The sequence below is a fragment of the Psittacula echo genome, assembly GCF_963264785.1.
Source record: "Psittacula echo genome assembly, chromosome: 5".
NCBI classification, from domain to species: domain Eukaryota; kingdom Metazoa; phylum Chordata; class Aves; order Psittaciformes; family Psittacidae; genus Psittacula; species Psittacula echo.
Genome location: NC_137739.1, coordinates 39,752,543 through 39,769,835, shown reverse-complemented (window position 1 = coordinate 39,769,835; position 17,293 = coordinate 39,752,543). Strand labels below are relative to the sequence as shown.

Sequence of the window (17,293 nt, the reverse complement as noted above, 5' to 3'; positions counted from 1 at the left end):
GATAATAAGTTATTTATAAAAGTCTTAGGGAAGGCCAATAGACATTTGCATGCATCAGGCAACCATGCTTCAGAAGAGCTGGCTTGGTATCCTCAGTAACAGCTACAGATATAATGCTAATAATACTGTAAAATAAGGCTTTACAGTAACTTTTTTTTTTTTTTTTAACTGACCCTGATCTCTTATCATGCCCTATTTAGTAGCAGCCATCAGTGTAAACCTCCAGTGTGACCTATATACAGAATCAGAAGATGTTCTTAAGAGCTGCATTTTGGACAAGTAAAAAATAAATGGGGAAAAACCCCAGCCAAGACCTCCTAGCCTTGAACACATAGGGTCCACGGAATCCTGCTTTCCTAAATGTCAGCTGTAACTCTGTGATTGGCTAGATTTTGCCCACCAGAATATAGAGGTAACATTGAATAAAATTGCCACATACTCGGTGCGGAGCCTGCTGGTATGAAGCATGAAATGTGCTTGCAAGTTGGTGCCCACAGTAAAGCATCTATTGAGAACAGAGTTCAAAACAATAATCTGAATCTATTTTCATCATGTTGAAATGCCAGTTTTTGTTGAACTGCAAAGTTTTGTTGAACTTCTGTGCCCTCTATAACATCCAAACACTACTTTGGAAAAATTTCAGCCTGGGAACTCTCTGCAGTTTAGATTAAGAAAAAAAAATAAAAAGATTGCTTCTGTCATTTCTGTCCATCAGGAAGGAGCCTCATTACCCAAGCAAGCTTGTAATATGTCATTATGCCAGTTGTATTTTATTACCATTGATTTATCTATAAAGATAATGCAATTACAGCCAGTTAAATATTATCCTTCAGCTATTTACTTCTGGAGAGCAAGCAAGTCATATCTGAATACAGATCAGTTGATTTTGAGGTTAGGTATTGAGTTAAACAGATATATGTGGTTCTTTTTACTGCTTGTGGTTCTTCCACATAAATAAATCAGAGCAGCCTTATAGTATATTCTATGGAAAGTAAGAGACACAATAATCCCAGAGGCAATCAGAACTTAATGGATTTGTATTTTCTGAGTTTCCACTGGAGCTCTCCATATGTACTCAGGGATCAAATCTTTTTATTCCCTACACAGATCTTTTTATTCCCTTTTTATACATCATAAACTACAGTTCTTGGTGTAAGGGCCCAAAACTGTTTACAATAGTGGTAAAACACTGCCACAAACCTGGCAGGTAGGCAGATGTTCTGTGAAATTAGGCATGTGAAAATACAAAAGTTATTTTTATTTCAGAAAAATAAAAAAAGAGTAATAACAAAGAAAGTTTTTATTAGCAAGACCATGTACGGCCACTTGGACACCTATATATGAGAGCTATGGGTGCAATCAAGCTCTTCAAAGGCTTGTTATAGGAATGTGGTATGGAAAGAAAAAGAAACCCTGTGTTCAGCACACGGACCACAGAGATAGATAAAACATTAGCTGGACATTTTATCCAACTAATTTCAAGACATAAAAAAATATCTTAAATAGCTTTATCCTTTGTTTCTGGATAAAGAGAGACTTTTTCTCATTTTCCTAACATGTCTTTATTTAGGCCTGAAGATCTATGAAACTCTGGATATTAAATAGGCTAAAACAGCCATTTTTGAGCTCAGTAATATTTGAAGAAAATGAATCATTGAGGAAAGAGTGAAATATTTCTCTATTAAATTTTCTGAAATACTGAAAAACGAATGGCAGTTTTTCGAAAGACACACATTAAGTTTCTGAAGCAAGAAATAACAGAAAGCACATCAAGCACATTGTTCTGTAATCTGGTCTAAAGACCATCAAAACCTCATGCAGTACAAGTGTTTACATATATGTACACACATTCCATCTAAGGCCAACATCAGCCCTACATTTATAGACTAGTTAACCACAGAAGTAGTGGAATTTATTTGCACTGCTGTACTTGGTACCCGGACATCAAAGTAAAGCTGTGTTCAGAAAGACGCACTGCATGTTCAAAACCCTTTCTTTACATAAAACCTTGTTTTTACTGGACATCAGTGAGTCAAAGGCAGATGGCTGATCTAATTTTAGTTAGGGACAGATACAACCCACCAGCGGCCAGGGTTATCAAGGGTAGCCAAGGTTACGAGCCCCAAGCAACAAATTTATTTTACCTCATATTCAGATTCCAGTGTCACAGTGTTCTGTTTTAATTTTTCTTTCAAAGCTGGATCAACCTGCAAGACAAACAAAAATACAGCAAAAATGTTTGCTTTAACGAATTCTTTTTTCTGTTTTTTTTTTTTTTTTTTTTTTAAGAATCCTTAACCTCAAATAAACTAAATATTGTACAAGCAAACCCTCCTCTCCTTTAAATGAGTTTATGGGCTATTTGTTCATGTACCAGGATGAGACAGGTCAACAGCCAAACTCTTCAAACCAAAAAAGAAGCACACTTGAAATTAGCCCTGTACTTGTATCACCTCAGATACTTAACAGTGTAACTCTTCAGTTAGAAAATGTGAAACTAAAGAAAGCCTTAAATGAAACAAGTCAAGAAAGAGAAAATTCTTATCACATTACATATTTTCCTCCTGAACATTGTGTTCAGCGAGTAGGTATACAATATATTCTGGTTTTCAAAGTCTTAGCATGAGTCAAACGTCCAATTTTCTCGGAAACACACAGCTCTTTCTTAGTTTTGATTCTGTACCGACAATGAAAGCAATACCTGCCACCTGTCAGAGAAATTTGTTCAAGGAACAAATGCAAGAACAGACATGCCAGTGAACCACAGCAGACGCATTCCACGTTTTAACTTCTCCAGAGCCCAAAATAAGTTATGTTCATCCCTCCCTTTGCTAAGTAACATCTGTCTCCCACAGGCCTAAGAATAAAAGCAAAGGAGAAAAAGATAATTAGCATTCTTTGTGCTTAGAGAACACATTTTATGTTCTCCTCAGACATCAGCCGTGTACGCAGTATTCAGACATAGTCTGTAGGCTAATCACTTAAAATATCAAATAAATCTACCATGAAAAAACATTCTCATTTTCAGACCTTAAATACAACCAAGGTTTTCAGACCTTAAATACAAACAGTGTTAAACAAACCAGATGTGTAAGGAGACTGGTAATGTGTTTAGTTCTACATCCCTGGTACACTAGTCTAACTATAACTAGCTCAGTGAAGAAAAGTTATTACTCTTCACTTGCTGCTTCTTGATACGAATGAAAATGGCACAGTTACCCTCAACACAACCAACCTGAAATGTCTATAAGCAGTCTAGAAAAGAAAAAGGAGGTAGCACCTGATATAGAATTTGCCTGGTTGATGAGAAGACCCATTTTCAGATTGTGCCCCAACACAAGCTCCTCATCCTCAGAGGTACTTGAAATCCACACCTATACTATCTGTATTAATACTGCTCTGAAGAAGAATTTCCCTAAGCCATAATGTTCCTCTTGATTACAGTTACTACCTACTAGTTAGTATGCAGCCTGTGAGACCTCAGTTCCTAAGGATGCTCAGACAGGCAAGTCTAACACCATCTGTGCATGGCCAGAGGTTTGATTTCCCTATCTCATTGCAAATCTAGCCATAGAAATATATGTATTTGCAACTTCCAGACTCTTTACATATGGGAACGAAGCCAAAACATCTAAAATGGTTAGAGTTTGTACAGGATACAGCTCCCACCTTCTTTGTAATTAAAAAAGCTGTATAAAACAAGGCACTGTCTCTGTACTGGCCCTCAACATCAGATAAAAAATTAAATGCTATTTCTCTGCCTTGGCATTCAAGGCTTCCATAGAACTGCCCCTCATTAAAGATGGATTGCCTCACTCCTGTGACCATGACCTCAACAACAGCCATGCTTCATTAGAACAACAAACCCATCCATCACATGTGCAGAAATCCAAACTCTTTGGGCAGCCAGACAGGCTTTGGAGCTTGCTTTCACAGAGATAAGAGTGATCACGGACCTCACTGTATTCAGAACTAAATGCAAACATTATTTCTTATGCTTGCTGTTCTCGCAATACACATATGGGCAAGGGGAAATAAATGCTCCAGAAGTAAAGAAGCAAGAGAATTTTATTTCTTCGTACCTTTTCCCTTCATTTAATAATAAAGCACCCAAGATAACATAGTTGGAGCAGCATTTTTAGTTAATTAACCCCAGCCAGAATTTATCTTACAAAGACAGCTCAATATCCCTACTATCAAGTTTTATTTTAACAATTTTTAGTTCTCTTGCATGACCACATTTCTGCAAGGTAAAGGGAAACAAGCAATCTACTGCTGCTTCTCCTCCCAGGCCCCCGTGTCCTCTGACTTCCTTGTGTCTTCTTTCTCTATTGCCTCACAAAGGCAGAAGATAGCTAAAACTGAGACACAGCACCCCAACACTCATAACTTTTGATGCTGTAGCTTTAATATTGACAAAAATGCAGGAATAAAAGAGGCTAATTGAAATTTCTCAGGAAAAAGTTATCTTGTAAACAAGAGATGAAGAGAAGCTGCTGCTTCTTCAGAACCAGGAATTTTATTCAGAAAATTAACTTAACAAAAAAGGCTCATTAAACCCTGTTTTGAGGGCAAACTATACCCACATCTTGTCAAGCTTTTAATATTTAGCATACAGGTACATGAAAGACTTAAAGTCCACTTTGCAGAACATACTATTTTGCTCGAAGTTCCACAAAAAAAACAAAATCAAAGGGGACAGATGCACACAAGTGTGCATTTCTTCATCTTTACCTTCTCTTACCTTTACCTGTATTGCTCCCTTCATACTTACCCACGTAGTATAATTTAAACATACTTGACTCCACACAGAAATTGAGTTATCTGCACGTTCTAAAGCCTTGATTGCAAAACCCTGTTTTGCAGTTGCCAAATGGAAACAGACAGGTTACCATTTTCAGAAGCAAGATGGCAGTTGAGAAGAAGTGTATTATAAAGTCCTGTTTCCACAGTGTTTGTATGATGTTGCACTATTTTTGCAACATCACAAGAACAAAAGAAACCAAGCAGAATGGTGCTATTTTCATTCATAAAAGGCAGATAAATATCAACATGAGCCACGATCACAGATCATAACTAGGGAACACTTAAAATGGGGGCAGAGCCAATAAAGTGCCCATGCCAAAGCAGTAGCTCCTTTGTACTACACATCTGCCACAAGATCCAAATAAAAACACATACATTTTGCTTCCATGATGACTGCTATGCCAACACACATGCTGCCAAATGAGCTAGAAGTATTCAGCTAAGTACTGGTAAATGAATCATCAGCTAAATTATGAATACAAATCTCTATTAGTAAATACGATACGAGGAGCAGAAAAAGTCCAAATGCCAAAGCAGCCTGGCAGTGTCCTCTGCACCATTATCTAGGAGGCAGGAAGGAACAGGAAAAAAATATCCCTTTACGCTAGCGGACTCATTCTTGTCAGGCAAAATCTGATTCTCCTTGAAGTCCATTTACAGTCAAGCTTTGTTTCTAAATATGGAATTCAAAGATGTTGTCGTGGTTTAAGCCCAGGCCATAAATCAGAACCACGAAGTCCACTTCCCCCCCCCCACCTTTCTTCCCTCCACTTCTGGAGGGACGGGGAGGAGAATCAAAAGAATGCAACTCCCACAGGTTGAGATAAGAACAGTTTAATAACTAAGGTATAACACAAATCACTACTGCTACCACTAATAGTAATAATGATAAAGGAAATAACAAGGAAGAGAATACAACCGCTCACCAACCGGTACCTCACCCTCACCCTGCAGTGATCTAGCCCTTCCGGGGACTCTCTGTTCTACCTCCTGGGCATGACGTGCTGTGGTATGGAATACCTCTTTGGCTAGTTTGGGTCAGGTGTCCTGTCCCTGCTTCCTCCTGGCTTCTCCATGCATGAGACTCACAAAGTCCTTGGTCAGTCTAAACATCTGTGTTACCAGCTTTGTTCCCAGGCCAAAAGTCAAAAACACAGTGCTGCAACAGCTACTAAGAAGGAGAAAAACTGACTGCTACTGCTGAACCCAGGACAGATGTGTAGAATTATAATTACAGCGTAACTTCATGTTAAAGTTCTTACTGAAATACTTGATGCAAATATTCAGACAGCTTTCATGAGATGGTGACTACAAGGCTTCAAATCCAATTCTGTAAATATCATTTTTCAAGTCTTTACTTAGAGGGCTTTATCAGGAAGATGGAGACAGAATTTTTAGTAGAGCCAGTTGCGATAGGACAAGGGGTAAAAGTTTCAAACTACAAAAGATTTAATCTAGATAGAAGGAAGATATTTTTCGCAATGAGGGTGGTAAAACACTGGCACAGGTTGCCCAGAGAGGTGGTGGATGCGCTGTCCTTGGAGACATTCAAGGCCAGACTGGATGCGGTTCTCAGCAACGTGATCTAACTGAAGATGTCCCTGCTCATTGCAACGGGGGTTGGACTGGATGATCTTTAAACGTCTCTTCCAACCTCAACCATTCTGTGAACCAGGGGAATGCAAAGCAGACTAGTAGTGTCACTCCTGTTCAGCATTCAGAGTCGATTCATATTCTAATTTTCAGGGTAGCACCCCAGTTGTCCACAATACGTGTATGCCTGCATCTCTAACTTAAATAGCCACCTTTCACAAGCAGTCTCTCTCAGATATAACCATTATTATTTATTTGTCCACTTACTATTTGTGACCATGGGGTTTAGCACCAATCAAGTCTCCAATACACTGTATCTTCTAAAATTAAGGGTTCAATTACTACACAAAAAAACTGTCAGGAGAAAACCATGTCATGAGAAGAGGACTGTGCTTTTACCAGTCTCCTCTCACAGAAGTCACTGCAGTAAATTGGTATCCAGAGACTGGCATGTACTGACCAAATATTTGCGTGCCAAAGTCTTAGAAAACTTTCCCTCCAGCAAGCATTTCCAGAAGGCAGTAGAAGATGTTTCTACACTAAAACTAGTTATTTTTCTAAAACATGAGTATCCTTTCCTATCCTATTCTCCACAAAAAGAATATCCCATTGAAAAAGATTTTAACTTTTACTCTGGAAATGGGGAAAGACAATGGCTTGAATGCAATGAGCGTGAATTAACCTTGGTTTACTTTATTGTCATCTGCTCACACTAGCATAAAAGATGGGACACAATTCTGCTGCAGCATCCACAGCACAGAGAGTCCACAAAATGACTGTTTATATGAAATTCTTCATTTTACTCTCCCCACCCATTCTTTAAACTTAAGAGTAAATTAGAACCACCGGGTCTAGCTTTCCCAAAAGAAAATCTTCGAAAACATTTAACATATGCCTAACTCCCCTAAATGGAAAATCAGCAATCTTGCATGGATCAGTCAGCTTTTATCTTCCTCGACAAGAAAAGACTCCCATAAATTGTTACAAAAGTCTGTCATAAATATTGCAAATTGTGGTCTCTGAGCAGAAAGAGAAGCTGTAGACAAGAGAGGATAAACCCCAGGACTCAGGAAGTGCAGTGTAAACCACAGCAAGGCTGATCACCATTCTACTTAAGGAATTAAAGAAACAAAGCTTGTAAAGACTGTAAAGTACAACAAAAGTTGTACTTATGCCAAACTCTTGGCATACACTTTTTGGCAACAGAGAAGGGCAAGGCAAAACATACCAAGTTGTGCAACTTCATTTACAAGATCCTTTGACTATGTTATTTATAACATTTAATACATTAAAAACACTCAGGTGAGTGTTTTTCACTGTGAGGGTGGTGAGGCCCTGCTACAGGTTGCCCAGAGAAGCTGTGGCTGCCACATCCCTGGCACCGTTCAAGGCCAGTTTGGACAGGGCTTTGAGCAACCTGGTCTAGTGGAAGGTGTCCCTGCCCATGGCAGGGGGTTTGGAACTGGATGATCTTTAAGGTCCCTTCGAACCCAAACCATTCTATTATTCTAAACTGCTTATACTTGGACACGAATGCTTCTTAACACAGGGGAGACAGCTGAGACTATGTGCAAAACCTGGCTTTTGTGTCCTTTTGTTTCCTAATATCTGCATAGAATACCGAGAGTTAAACAAACAAAAAAATCAACCCAGTCTCTGACATAAAACAATGCAGACATTTCCAAAGGAGCAATACAAAATCTTACTATAGCAGCAGTTCCCAGAGTTACAGTACACCGTGCACCAGTCATCTCCTAAAATCCAAATCTTTTATTTGCTTCCAGACAGACCAAAAATAAAAGACCTACAATCCCAAACTCTGGACCATACATTTTCACATGATACTGCCATGGAAAATGCAATTAAGCTAATTGCATAAAAAAAGCCAGTATGATGATCCCATACTTCAGCAAGCACTTAAGCATTTCTAAATTTCTCATATATAATGTCATCAAAACTAACAGAAGTTTTATAGCTTTCAGTTCTAAGAAGAAAGTACTCAGGCATTTAATCAATGATGTGTATGCATTTGCATCCAGCTTGATTTGCAGGTGCACAATTTTGATTTGTTTGATTTATAAAATACAAATCAGAGCCTTAAACCTCAGCTCTGAGTAAGCTAGCATTAATTTAATTTCACAGTAAAATTCAGTGCAAAATTTGTTCCTTCCAGTATAAAGTATTTCAGTAGACAAAAAAAAATAACCCGCAAGTCTGGAACCAACAGGAAGACCCTTGGTGCTTCCAAAAGGACCCTGGCAAGGAAAAGCAAATTTTGCTGCATGCATAAAGATGAACCAGTTCCAAGTATAGACCCAACCACACCTCTTCCCTCAAAGTCATAATGGCAGAGCTCTCCAATACAGGATCTCAAAGCTGGCATTCCTGGGCTTTGCTACGTCTTTTTTTCCCCACAATCCAACAGCACAAAGAGAGGAACATGCTAAGTATCTGTGCAATGTCTCCCAATCTCCTTTCTACTTTCTTCCAAAAAAAGAAGTATAGGAGTATAGGACCTCCCAGGTGAAATGGCTGGAGTATGCCAGCCACAGGTATAAACTATGGAAGAAAGACAAAAGTTGGTGAGAGAATTCTATGCATTTATTTATCATCACAGAAAGAAGTGAAAAGTAAGACAACAGCACATTCCTTCCTGTGGGCCAAAATGTGGACTGCTGGTCACAAAAAATGTGATTCTTAAGCTGGAACAAGAGTTGTTGAATTTGCTGAGTCAGCCATCACAAAAACCCTGATAGAGAAAACAGCAAGAGGAATAAGCTGCCTATTTCAAAAACATTAAAATACAACTTCTCAAGGTGCCTTTGTAAAGTCTCTTTAATATGCTATGCCTGTCCTGCTACAGCCACTTAAACATCGTGAAGTACAGGGCATAAACGAAACACTCTTAAGGTATCAGTGCAGAAAAAGGAAATGTTACATAAAGCAGTACTTAAAAAATTCCTTTTCTTCTCCTCAAAGTTGTGTAGGTACAATTCATGAAAAATTAATGAAATCTACTAGAAGACTTCAAGTTCTGAAATACTGGTTTTATCATAATTTAACTTACATGTGATCTCTTTGGAAGATAAACCTCTGAAAATTCTGTACAATTTGTCTGCTGTTAATACACATATTTGACATCCACATTTTCAAACGCATTTTCTACATATTTCAGTTAACCCATCAGCATGTTATTTAGTTATTATCAGTACAGCATTAACCAATGTATGCAAGAGGGAAGTCCAGGTCTAATCCCTGGAAGTGTTCAAGGGCAGTTTGGATGGGGCTTTGAGCAATACACCTGACCCATGGCAGGAGGGTTGGAACTGGATGATCTTTCAGGTCACTTCCAACCCTAACTTTTACTGTATGATAACGTGCAAAACATTGAACTCCTGCATTCAGAAACATGTAATCTTTTTTGCAAAAGCAAAAGCTTTTACTTTGAATAAAAGCTATACTATATACAAAAGAAACTTGTTAAGAGTTCTTGAGTATTTACCAAGTAATTATTTGCTGTATCTAAATTACAGGATTAATTGGTCTCATGTGCACCAACTTTCTGGGAGTAATGGACATGCTACTGAAAGATGTATCTAAGGACTCACACAGAGTGTGTTTGAGACCAGTATTTAGGTAAAAAAAACCCAAACCATACAAACAAAGAAACCCCACCTTTTGCCTCTAAATGGAAGATACTTAATAGCTAGAAAAAAATAAAGACAAAATACACCTTTTAGATGCAACTCCTGCAGAGTCAACATTCTTTATCATATTTTTAAAATATTGCTTTTCAATGGCTATGTATCTACTATACAAGTTAAAGCTGGAACATTAGTGCAAATATAGTTTAAGCTTCTCCTTATCACTCGCTTACTCACATGCTAACTGGACAAAATTAGCCTCTTTGTGGTAACTCTAAAAAACAGAAAGTCACTTAAGTTTCTGTTAAAAGCAAGTAACTTCCAGATGGAGATCATAAACTGGCATTTTAAGCCATCATGCAAGCAGTCTGTGTTCCTCTTGTTTTCGTTGCTGTACTAGCAGACAGAAGAGGATTGGAGAGGGTGTACTCTTTAGTTCTGTGCTTCAGCAGAAATACCTGTGCACTGATTGTTCAATTAGGCTCATCTTGGTAAATTAATCCTGGCAGCAGCTCACTTTAACAAGAGAGCACAACCAAAGGCACCATACAATATCTAAACCACTATCTTTTCCTTGGTGTATCAGGAACACATTTAAAGTGAAAAGTCTAACTACTTCATAGGAGACCAAACCTTAAAGTTTCAGTGAATGCACTGAAGCTTCAATAAAAAACATCATCTACCTGGATTTGTGCAAAGCCTTCAACACTGTCCCACACGACATCCTTGTCTCTAAATTGGAGAGACATCAATTTGATGGGTGGACCACTTGGAGGATAAAGAACTGGCTGGATGGCCGCATGCAGAGTTGTGGTCAATGGCTTGATGTCCGGCTAGAGACCGGTAACGAGTGGTGTCCCTCAGGGATCGGTGTTGGGACCGGTCTTGTTCAACATCTTTGTCGGTGACAGGGACAGTGGGATTGAGTGCGCCCTCAGCAAGTTTGCCGATGACACCAAGCTGTGTGGTTCGGTTGATATGCCGGAGGGAAGGGATGCCATCCAGAGGGACCTCGACACGCTTGAGAGGTGGGCTGATGCCAACCTTATGAAGTTCAACCATGCCAAGTGCAAGGTCCTACACCTGGGTCAGAGCAATCCCAGGCACGGCTACAGGTTGGGCAGAGAAGAGATTCAGAACAGCCCTGCGGAGAAGGACTTGGGGGTGTTGGTCAATGAGAAAATGAACATGAGCCAGCTTCAGTGTGTGCTTGCAGCCCAGAAAGCCAACCGTATCCTGGGCTGCATCAAAAGGAGCGTGACCAGCAGGTCGAAGGAGGTGATCCTGCCCCTCTACTCTGCTCTCGTGAGACCTCACTTGGAGTATTGTGTGCAGTTCTGGTGTCCTCAACATAAAAAGGACATGGAACTGTTGGAACAAGTCTAGAGGAGGGCCACAAGGATGATCAGGGGAGTGGAGCACCTCCCATATGAAGATAGGCTGAGAAAGTTGGGGCTGTTCAGCCTGGAGAAGAGAAGGCTGCGTGGAGACCTCCTAGCAGCCTTCCAGTATCTGAAGGGGGCCTACAAGGATGCTGGGGAGGGACTCTTCATCAGGGACTGTAGTGACAGGACAAGGGCTAACGGGTTCAAAATTAAACAGGGGAAGTTTAGATTGGATATAAGAAAGAAATTCTTTACTGAGAAGGTGGTGAGGCACTGGAATGGGTTGCCCAAGGAAGTTGTGAATGCTCCATCCTTGGCGGTGTTCAAGGCCAGGTTGCATGAGGCCTTGGGTGGCATGGTTTAGTGTGAGGTGTCCTTGCCCATGGCAGGGGGGTTGGAACTAGATGATCTTAAGGTCCTTTCCAACCCTAACTATTCTATGATTCTATAAAACCCCCCACAAAAACCCAAACTTCCAAAAATTGCAACAACCAACCTTCTCATGTAAGAACAGAGCTACTCTGATCCTTCAAACATCATATGAATACGTAACACAGCTAAAAGAATGCACAAGCACGTGTAGAGGTTAGGAATGCTTTCCTGAATCAAACATAAACATATGTAAATGTTTATGCATTTTTTTCTTTTCTAAAAGTATACGTTAATGCCTAAGGCCTGTCTTGAACCACGTGAAAATATACTTGCTATCCTCATGCAAACAAGCCCAGATTTCACAAAACAACAGCAAGAAAATATACATTAACATTTCTGCTGGCTCAAAATAATCAACAGTGTAAAGCCAAACCGAAAAGTCTGCTGGTTTGTTAACGCTAAAAATTGTTAATTATGTTTTAAAATTTAGTTTCTATTTATAATACAAACCTCCAAACTTTCAGTAAGCACTGAAACTTGCTTTGATGTTTTTATGTCTGTTTGAACAGAAACAATTATCAGAATTCAGTGTAACTTACCAAAATTGCTTTCATTGTTCTGAAACTGCACTTCTACAGGTTATGTATTGAGAACTCCCCAACTACCAAATTCTAATAACTGCCATCCTAAATCTGCATGTCTTAAAGGAATTAACACTTTTCATCATACAGTTCACATAGCATTTAAGTAAAAATCTTTCCACACTGACATCTAGTGAAGTTCTACAGTAAAAAGAAAAAAGCCTATTCTAATACTTTGCACTTACAGAAAGCTTTTAATCTTCAGAATTATCTGTATTTTCTATTGCTACAATTTCCAACATGATTATACATCATGCACTATTTTCTTTTGAAAGATATTTTGCCACTATTTTAATAAACAACATGTTTATGTTCCAAAGATCCAGACATTCTGATCAGTACATTAGAAAAAGTTACAAGATGTGGTGTAATTAAATTTAAAACATTAGTAGCAAAGTTACTTTTTTTCCTATCATGCCAAATGTACTTATAAGGGCTAAACATCCAATATTAACAAAACAATTCTATTACATTCACTGGGAATTATGAATGCAAAATATTTTAATTCATACATTTTAGGTATTGATAAGACAAGTCATCTCTCTTCCCTACGCAGTATCCAGAAATCTTGTATCCCTACATTCTTTCTGTAATCAATGAAAAAAAGAGAGATTCCTCTGGGAATACCTAAATTAGCCTCCTGCTCTGAGTCATCCCAGAGCCTGGTAGGCTTTATAAACAGTACACATAGTCTTTGAGAAGACTATGCAGAAGTGAGGGACCGTTAGACAGAGCTCGTGAATTTCTTGACCCCATAGCTGCCATATATGGACATATAGGGACAACATACTATCTCAGATACCTTCTACCCTCCTCAAGCTGCACTCCAGGGAGGCAAGACATGATGTTGTACCAGCTACAACATTAATTTCAGTACTCATTAAGTTTCTAAAGGCAAAGTCTCATTTTTATGCCTCATCGAGATAAGGCAGTTAAGCACTGCCTGACAACATACAGGAGGTTCAGTGCTGACTCTGGGGAAAATGTATCACCTATTGAATCACAAGCAAACCTATAAATGCTTTCTGCAGTGACAGATATTTGAAGAGAAACAGATTACGCATTTTCCTTTCTCATTAGTGATCATACTCCAGATAAAAGTTTGGGCTGTGCTATTTCAGACTGCTGCATAGCTGAAGTTTGCAACAGAACAAGTCGACTCAAGTCTTTCTAGCCTCAAAACACAAAGGAGAAGACAGCGAAGGTCCATTTAAATAGAAATTGCACCTTAGAAAGGAAACACTCCTGGGTAAATGGTATTCAACACTTTCTTGGTAAAAACTATAGTAGACTTGTAGACTTCTCCAAGTCCAGAAAGTGCAGAAAATCGTGACCTAAGAACTGAGACTCCAGAACTTCCTTTTGAGCTTCACTCTGCTGACACCATGGCCATTGGCTTCATGAGATGAGTCTGGAAAGCTAGATGGTTTCTGGTGCTTGAGGGAGGTGAGGAGAAAAACCGCTGGATATTAAATTATGTTTTGGCTAAAAAGCTGCCTGAAGCTAAATTACACACTTGTAATCACTTCAATTGCAAGGCAAAAATACCAGCAATTAATTGTGGCAATGTGACAGGATTTAGAGGAACCAAAATGAATTCTTGATAGTATATAAAATGTAAAAATCTGAGAGCTGTCAACATTTCATGTACTTAAATTAGTTCCACTTGCAGTGGCGGCAGAATGAGTTTCTCCGGTTAATAACCTTCTCTCCATCTGAATCTGATCTTGACAACAGAAACCCCATCAAGAATTATGAAATGGAAAAATGGCTCCTTTTTAAAACAAGGAACTCTTAATACTTGCACTTCATTTTGTATTTCATCACAGAGAAGCTCAATAATCTCAGGTAAAGCTGCCATATGTCCAGGTTCATCCAATCGCAGCCCTTTTTTTCAACACAGAAATCTTGTCCTGGCAAAAAAAATAAATAAATAAGTAATTTAAAAAAGACAAATTTGGCCATGTGCCTGGAATTTCCAGATGGTGGGCAGCACAGTCAGGTGGTAGCTTTAATGTGGCTGCTTGACGTTTGGAAATCCTGAACAATGTAAATCCACTGGGACTTTTGTGCATCTGAACACACAAAGAGTTACCTTATGTGCAGAACATACCTAGCATGTTCCCTTTACTGAGTACCCCCAAGTAAGATCTGCCAGATAGGATCCATATTCTGTCCTGTATTTCCCAGCCATAAACATGAGAGCCCTCACATCAACTACTCATTCTAATGCAATCTTTTAGGGCATCCATAACTGCATATGCATGTAAGAAAGCAAATTCAAAATAGGCAAATAGCACTTGGCACACACATTAGTACACACACCTGAAGATTTAGAACTAGATTTGCAGAGATCTAACACCTCGTTATGTAGCAAAATCCACAGCCTGAATTAGACTTCTGGAATTAAAAAAAAAAGGTCAAGAGAAGATTGAGATGCTTAGAAAGAGGACACACACTGTGAAGCAATTAGAGCAGCAGTAACTACAGACAGACAAGAGGAAAGATTGAAGAGTTTTTAAGAACTAGCCAACTCACCCTGAGATTTGAAAAGATACCTCCTTCCAGTTAGGATTCTTAGTCTTCAGCCATCTCAGAGTGAGGCAGACCACACTTTGTTCGTTTTAAAGAAAAAGAACAAATCCCTCGTTTCAGAGAGAGAACAATGCCCTCACAAAATGGAACCCTACTTCAAGATGCTTAACATCAAATAGTCATTTCATAAAAATACAGAAATTCTAAATGGCGTAGGAATTAAAACCCACGTTTCCCCTACTTCACGTATCTAATCTAACCACTAAGTCACAATAACATTTTCTCCCTCGTTCTCCCAATTTCTTAATTACTCCATACTGAGATGAATTTTAAAAAGGAAAGCTGTTAATGCCTGCAGCTCCCGGCAATCTACAAATTTACAGTTACTGAATGTTTCCCAGAGAAAGGACATGTGCCTTGAAACTCCCATCCACATCCTCTGTCTGAACCAGTGGGTCACAGGAAGTTCGTGTGAAGCCTCACAAGTTGCACTCACAGCATGTTTACCAGAGCTCACATCTCAGCTAACACAAATTGAAGAACATCCACGTAATGGAGCCTAAAAGATTTTCTATGTGTTTAACAGATGCCAAGCTATGTAGCACCATGAAAACTATGGTACTAGAGAGCCTGGCCAAAAGCAGAATTTTAGGTACGTAAAGGATCTTCAGTCTAAAAGCAACACACATCCAGGTAGCTGCAGAATGGAAGTTTTAAGAATCAAAACTCTCAATCTGAAACTTTAAGTTAATTTTCCCAATCTTTATAAAAGGCACAAGAACTCCCTGCCTCTTAGATACATGCCATTTTTGACTGAACTATGCTTATTAATGTATCCTTACACACAGGATATAGCATGACATCACAGCATAGACGGCAGAAGAGCCTCACAATTTCTACAGCAGTAACCATGCACACCTGGAAACTCACAGGCAAGGGCTTTTCTTCATAAAAAAAACTTATTAAAAAAAATTAGACAAGGATTCAGCTAACCACTTCATCATTATTATTATTCAGCGTCTGTAGCCAAACTCAGTATCATTAACAATATACTTTCATATTCATTGCCAAAAAATTATGCTGGCACAGTATTACAAGATTGAAACTAAAGATCCATTTAAAAAACAGATATTTCAAAGTTAAAAATTAGTACAGCTTTAATTCTTCATCAATAAACACACATATTACCAAAATAATCTCTGTATTACTATTAACATCATCCCATCCAGATTTCATGAGACAGTCCCAACTTTTAACAACCACATTGTGATTTTGAGAGCCCATAGCTGTTTCAGGGTATTAACTGAAGTCTTCTGGTACTGAGAGGTCTCCTGGTTTCATCAGAACAGGCTAGATAACCTTGGTCTCATTTTTTTAAACATTATACAAGATGGCATGAAAGGACAATTACAAGCAATACATCATCTCCAGGCTGTCCTACAGTGCTTTAACCTGTTTGTGGTGACAATAAGCAGTAGGTCTAGGTGGATCCAATCACTGGAAATCATTCAAAAGCACACATACAGTGTCAGCCTCAGAATGAGGAAATAAAAATCTTACTGAATTCCCAGACTGACCCTGTATTTATCTTTTACAGAAAAATGGTGGTTAATGCACTAAACTGAAACAATGTCTGATAAATGAAAACATACACCTCTGTCTGACACCACAGCAAATTCAGTAAGCTGCTGCTTAGAAACAAAGTGGGGAAATCATCTGAGATAAAGCAAAATGCATTAGTGTTTGCTGAAATCAATGCAAAAACATGAACCCAATTCTAGCAGCTGAATCTCAAAATCTTCAAGAATAGCATGAATAAAGAGCTCATTTCCATACAATCCCTCTGGACTGAACTGAAACAAGAAAGAAAATTTATGTCTGAACATCTGGTATCACCACAATACAGAGTATGAAAAGCTCTGCTACCCTTTCATTTCTGTGCCATATTGCAGGACTGAAATTACTACCTTGGATGATTCTGAACCATGGTCAAAAGATGCAGTAAGTTCCAAATTTTCCCTGCCAACAGAAACAAAGGGCACCTGCTTAGCCATCAATCAAGAGCCAGGCTGCCTCACTTAACATCCAATTCTAAAACCCTCCACAAAGCAGGCCATGCTTGAAAGCAAGGTCTGCGCTTTAATTTAGTAAAATGTGCTTCACTACATAAACAACTAACAAAGATGGGGTTTTTTTTCTCCTGTAAGCAATGATAAATGTATGCCTCTCACGTTCTCTAAAGCACCAAATAACATTTCACTGTATTATTTTCTTAATTTTTGGAGGACCTAGGACCAAGCTCATTAATGAATTTAGT

The 17,293-nt window shown here is 38.8% G+C and overlaps 1 protein-coding gene across 1 annotated transcript in view; it reads right to left on the bottom strand.

Moving 5' to 3' along the window:
• COX16 (cytochrome c oxidase assembly factor COX16) overlaps window positions 1-17,293 on the bottom strand; it is a 49,208-nt gene that overhangs the window by 13,201 nt on the left and 18,714 nt on the right. The window contains exon 3 of the mRNA XM_080617921.1: window positions 2,145-2,207. Coding sequence (XP_080474047.1) covers window positions 2,145-2,207 — 63 coding nt within the window. The remainder of the gene's footprint in view (window positions 1-2,144; window positions 2,208-17,293) is intronic.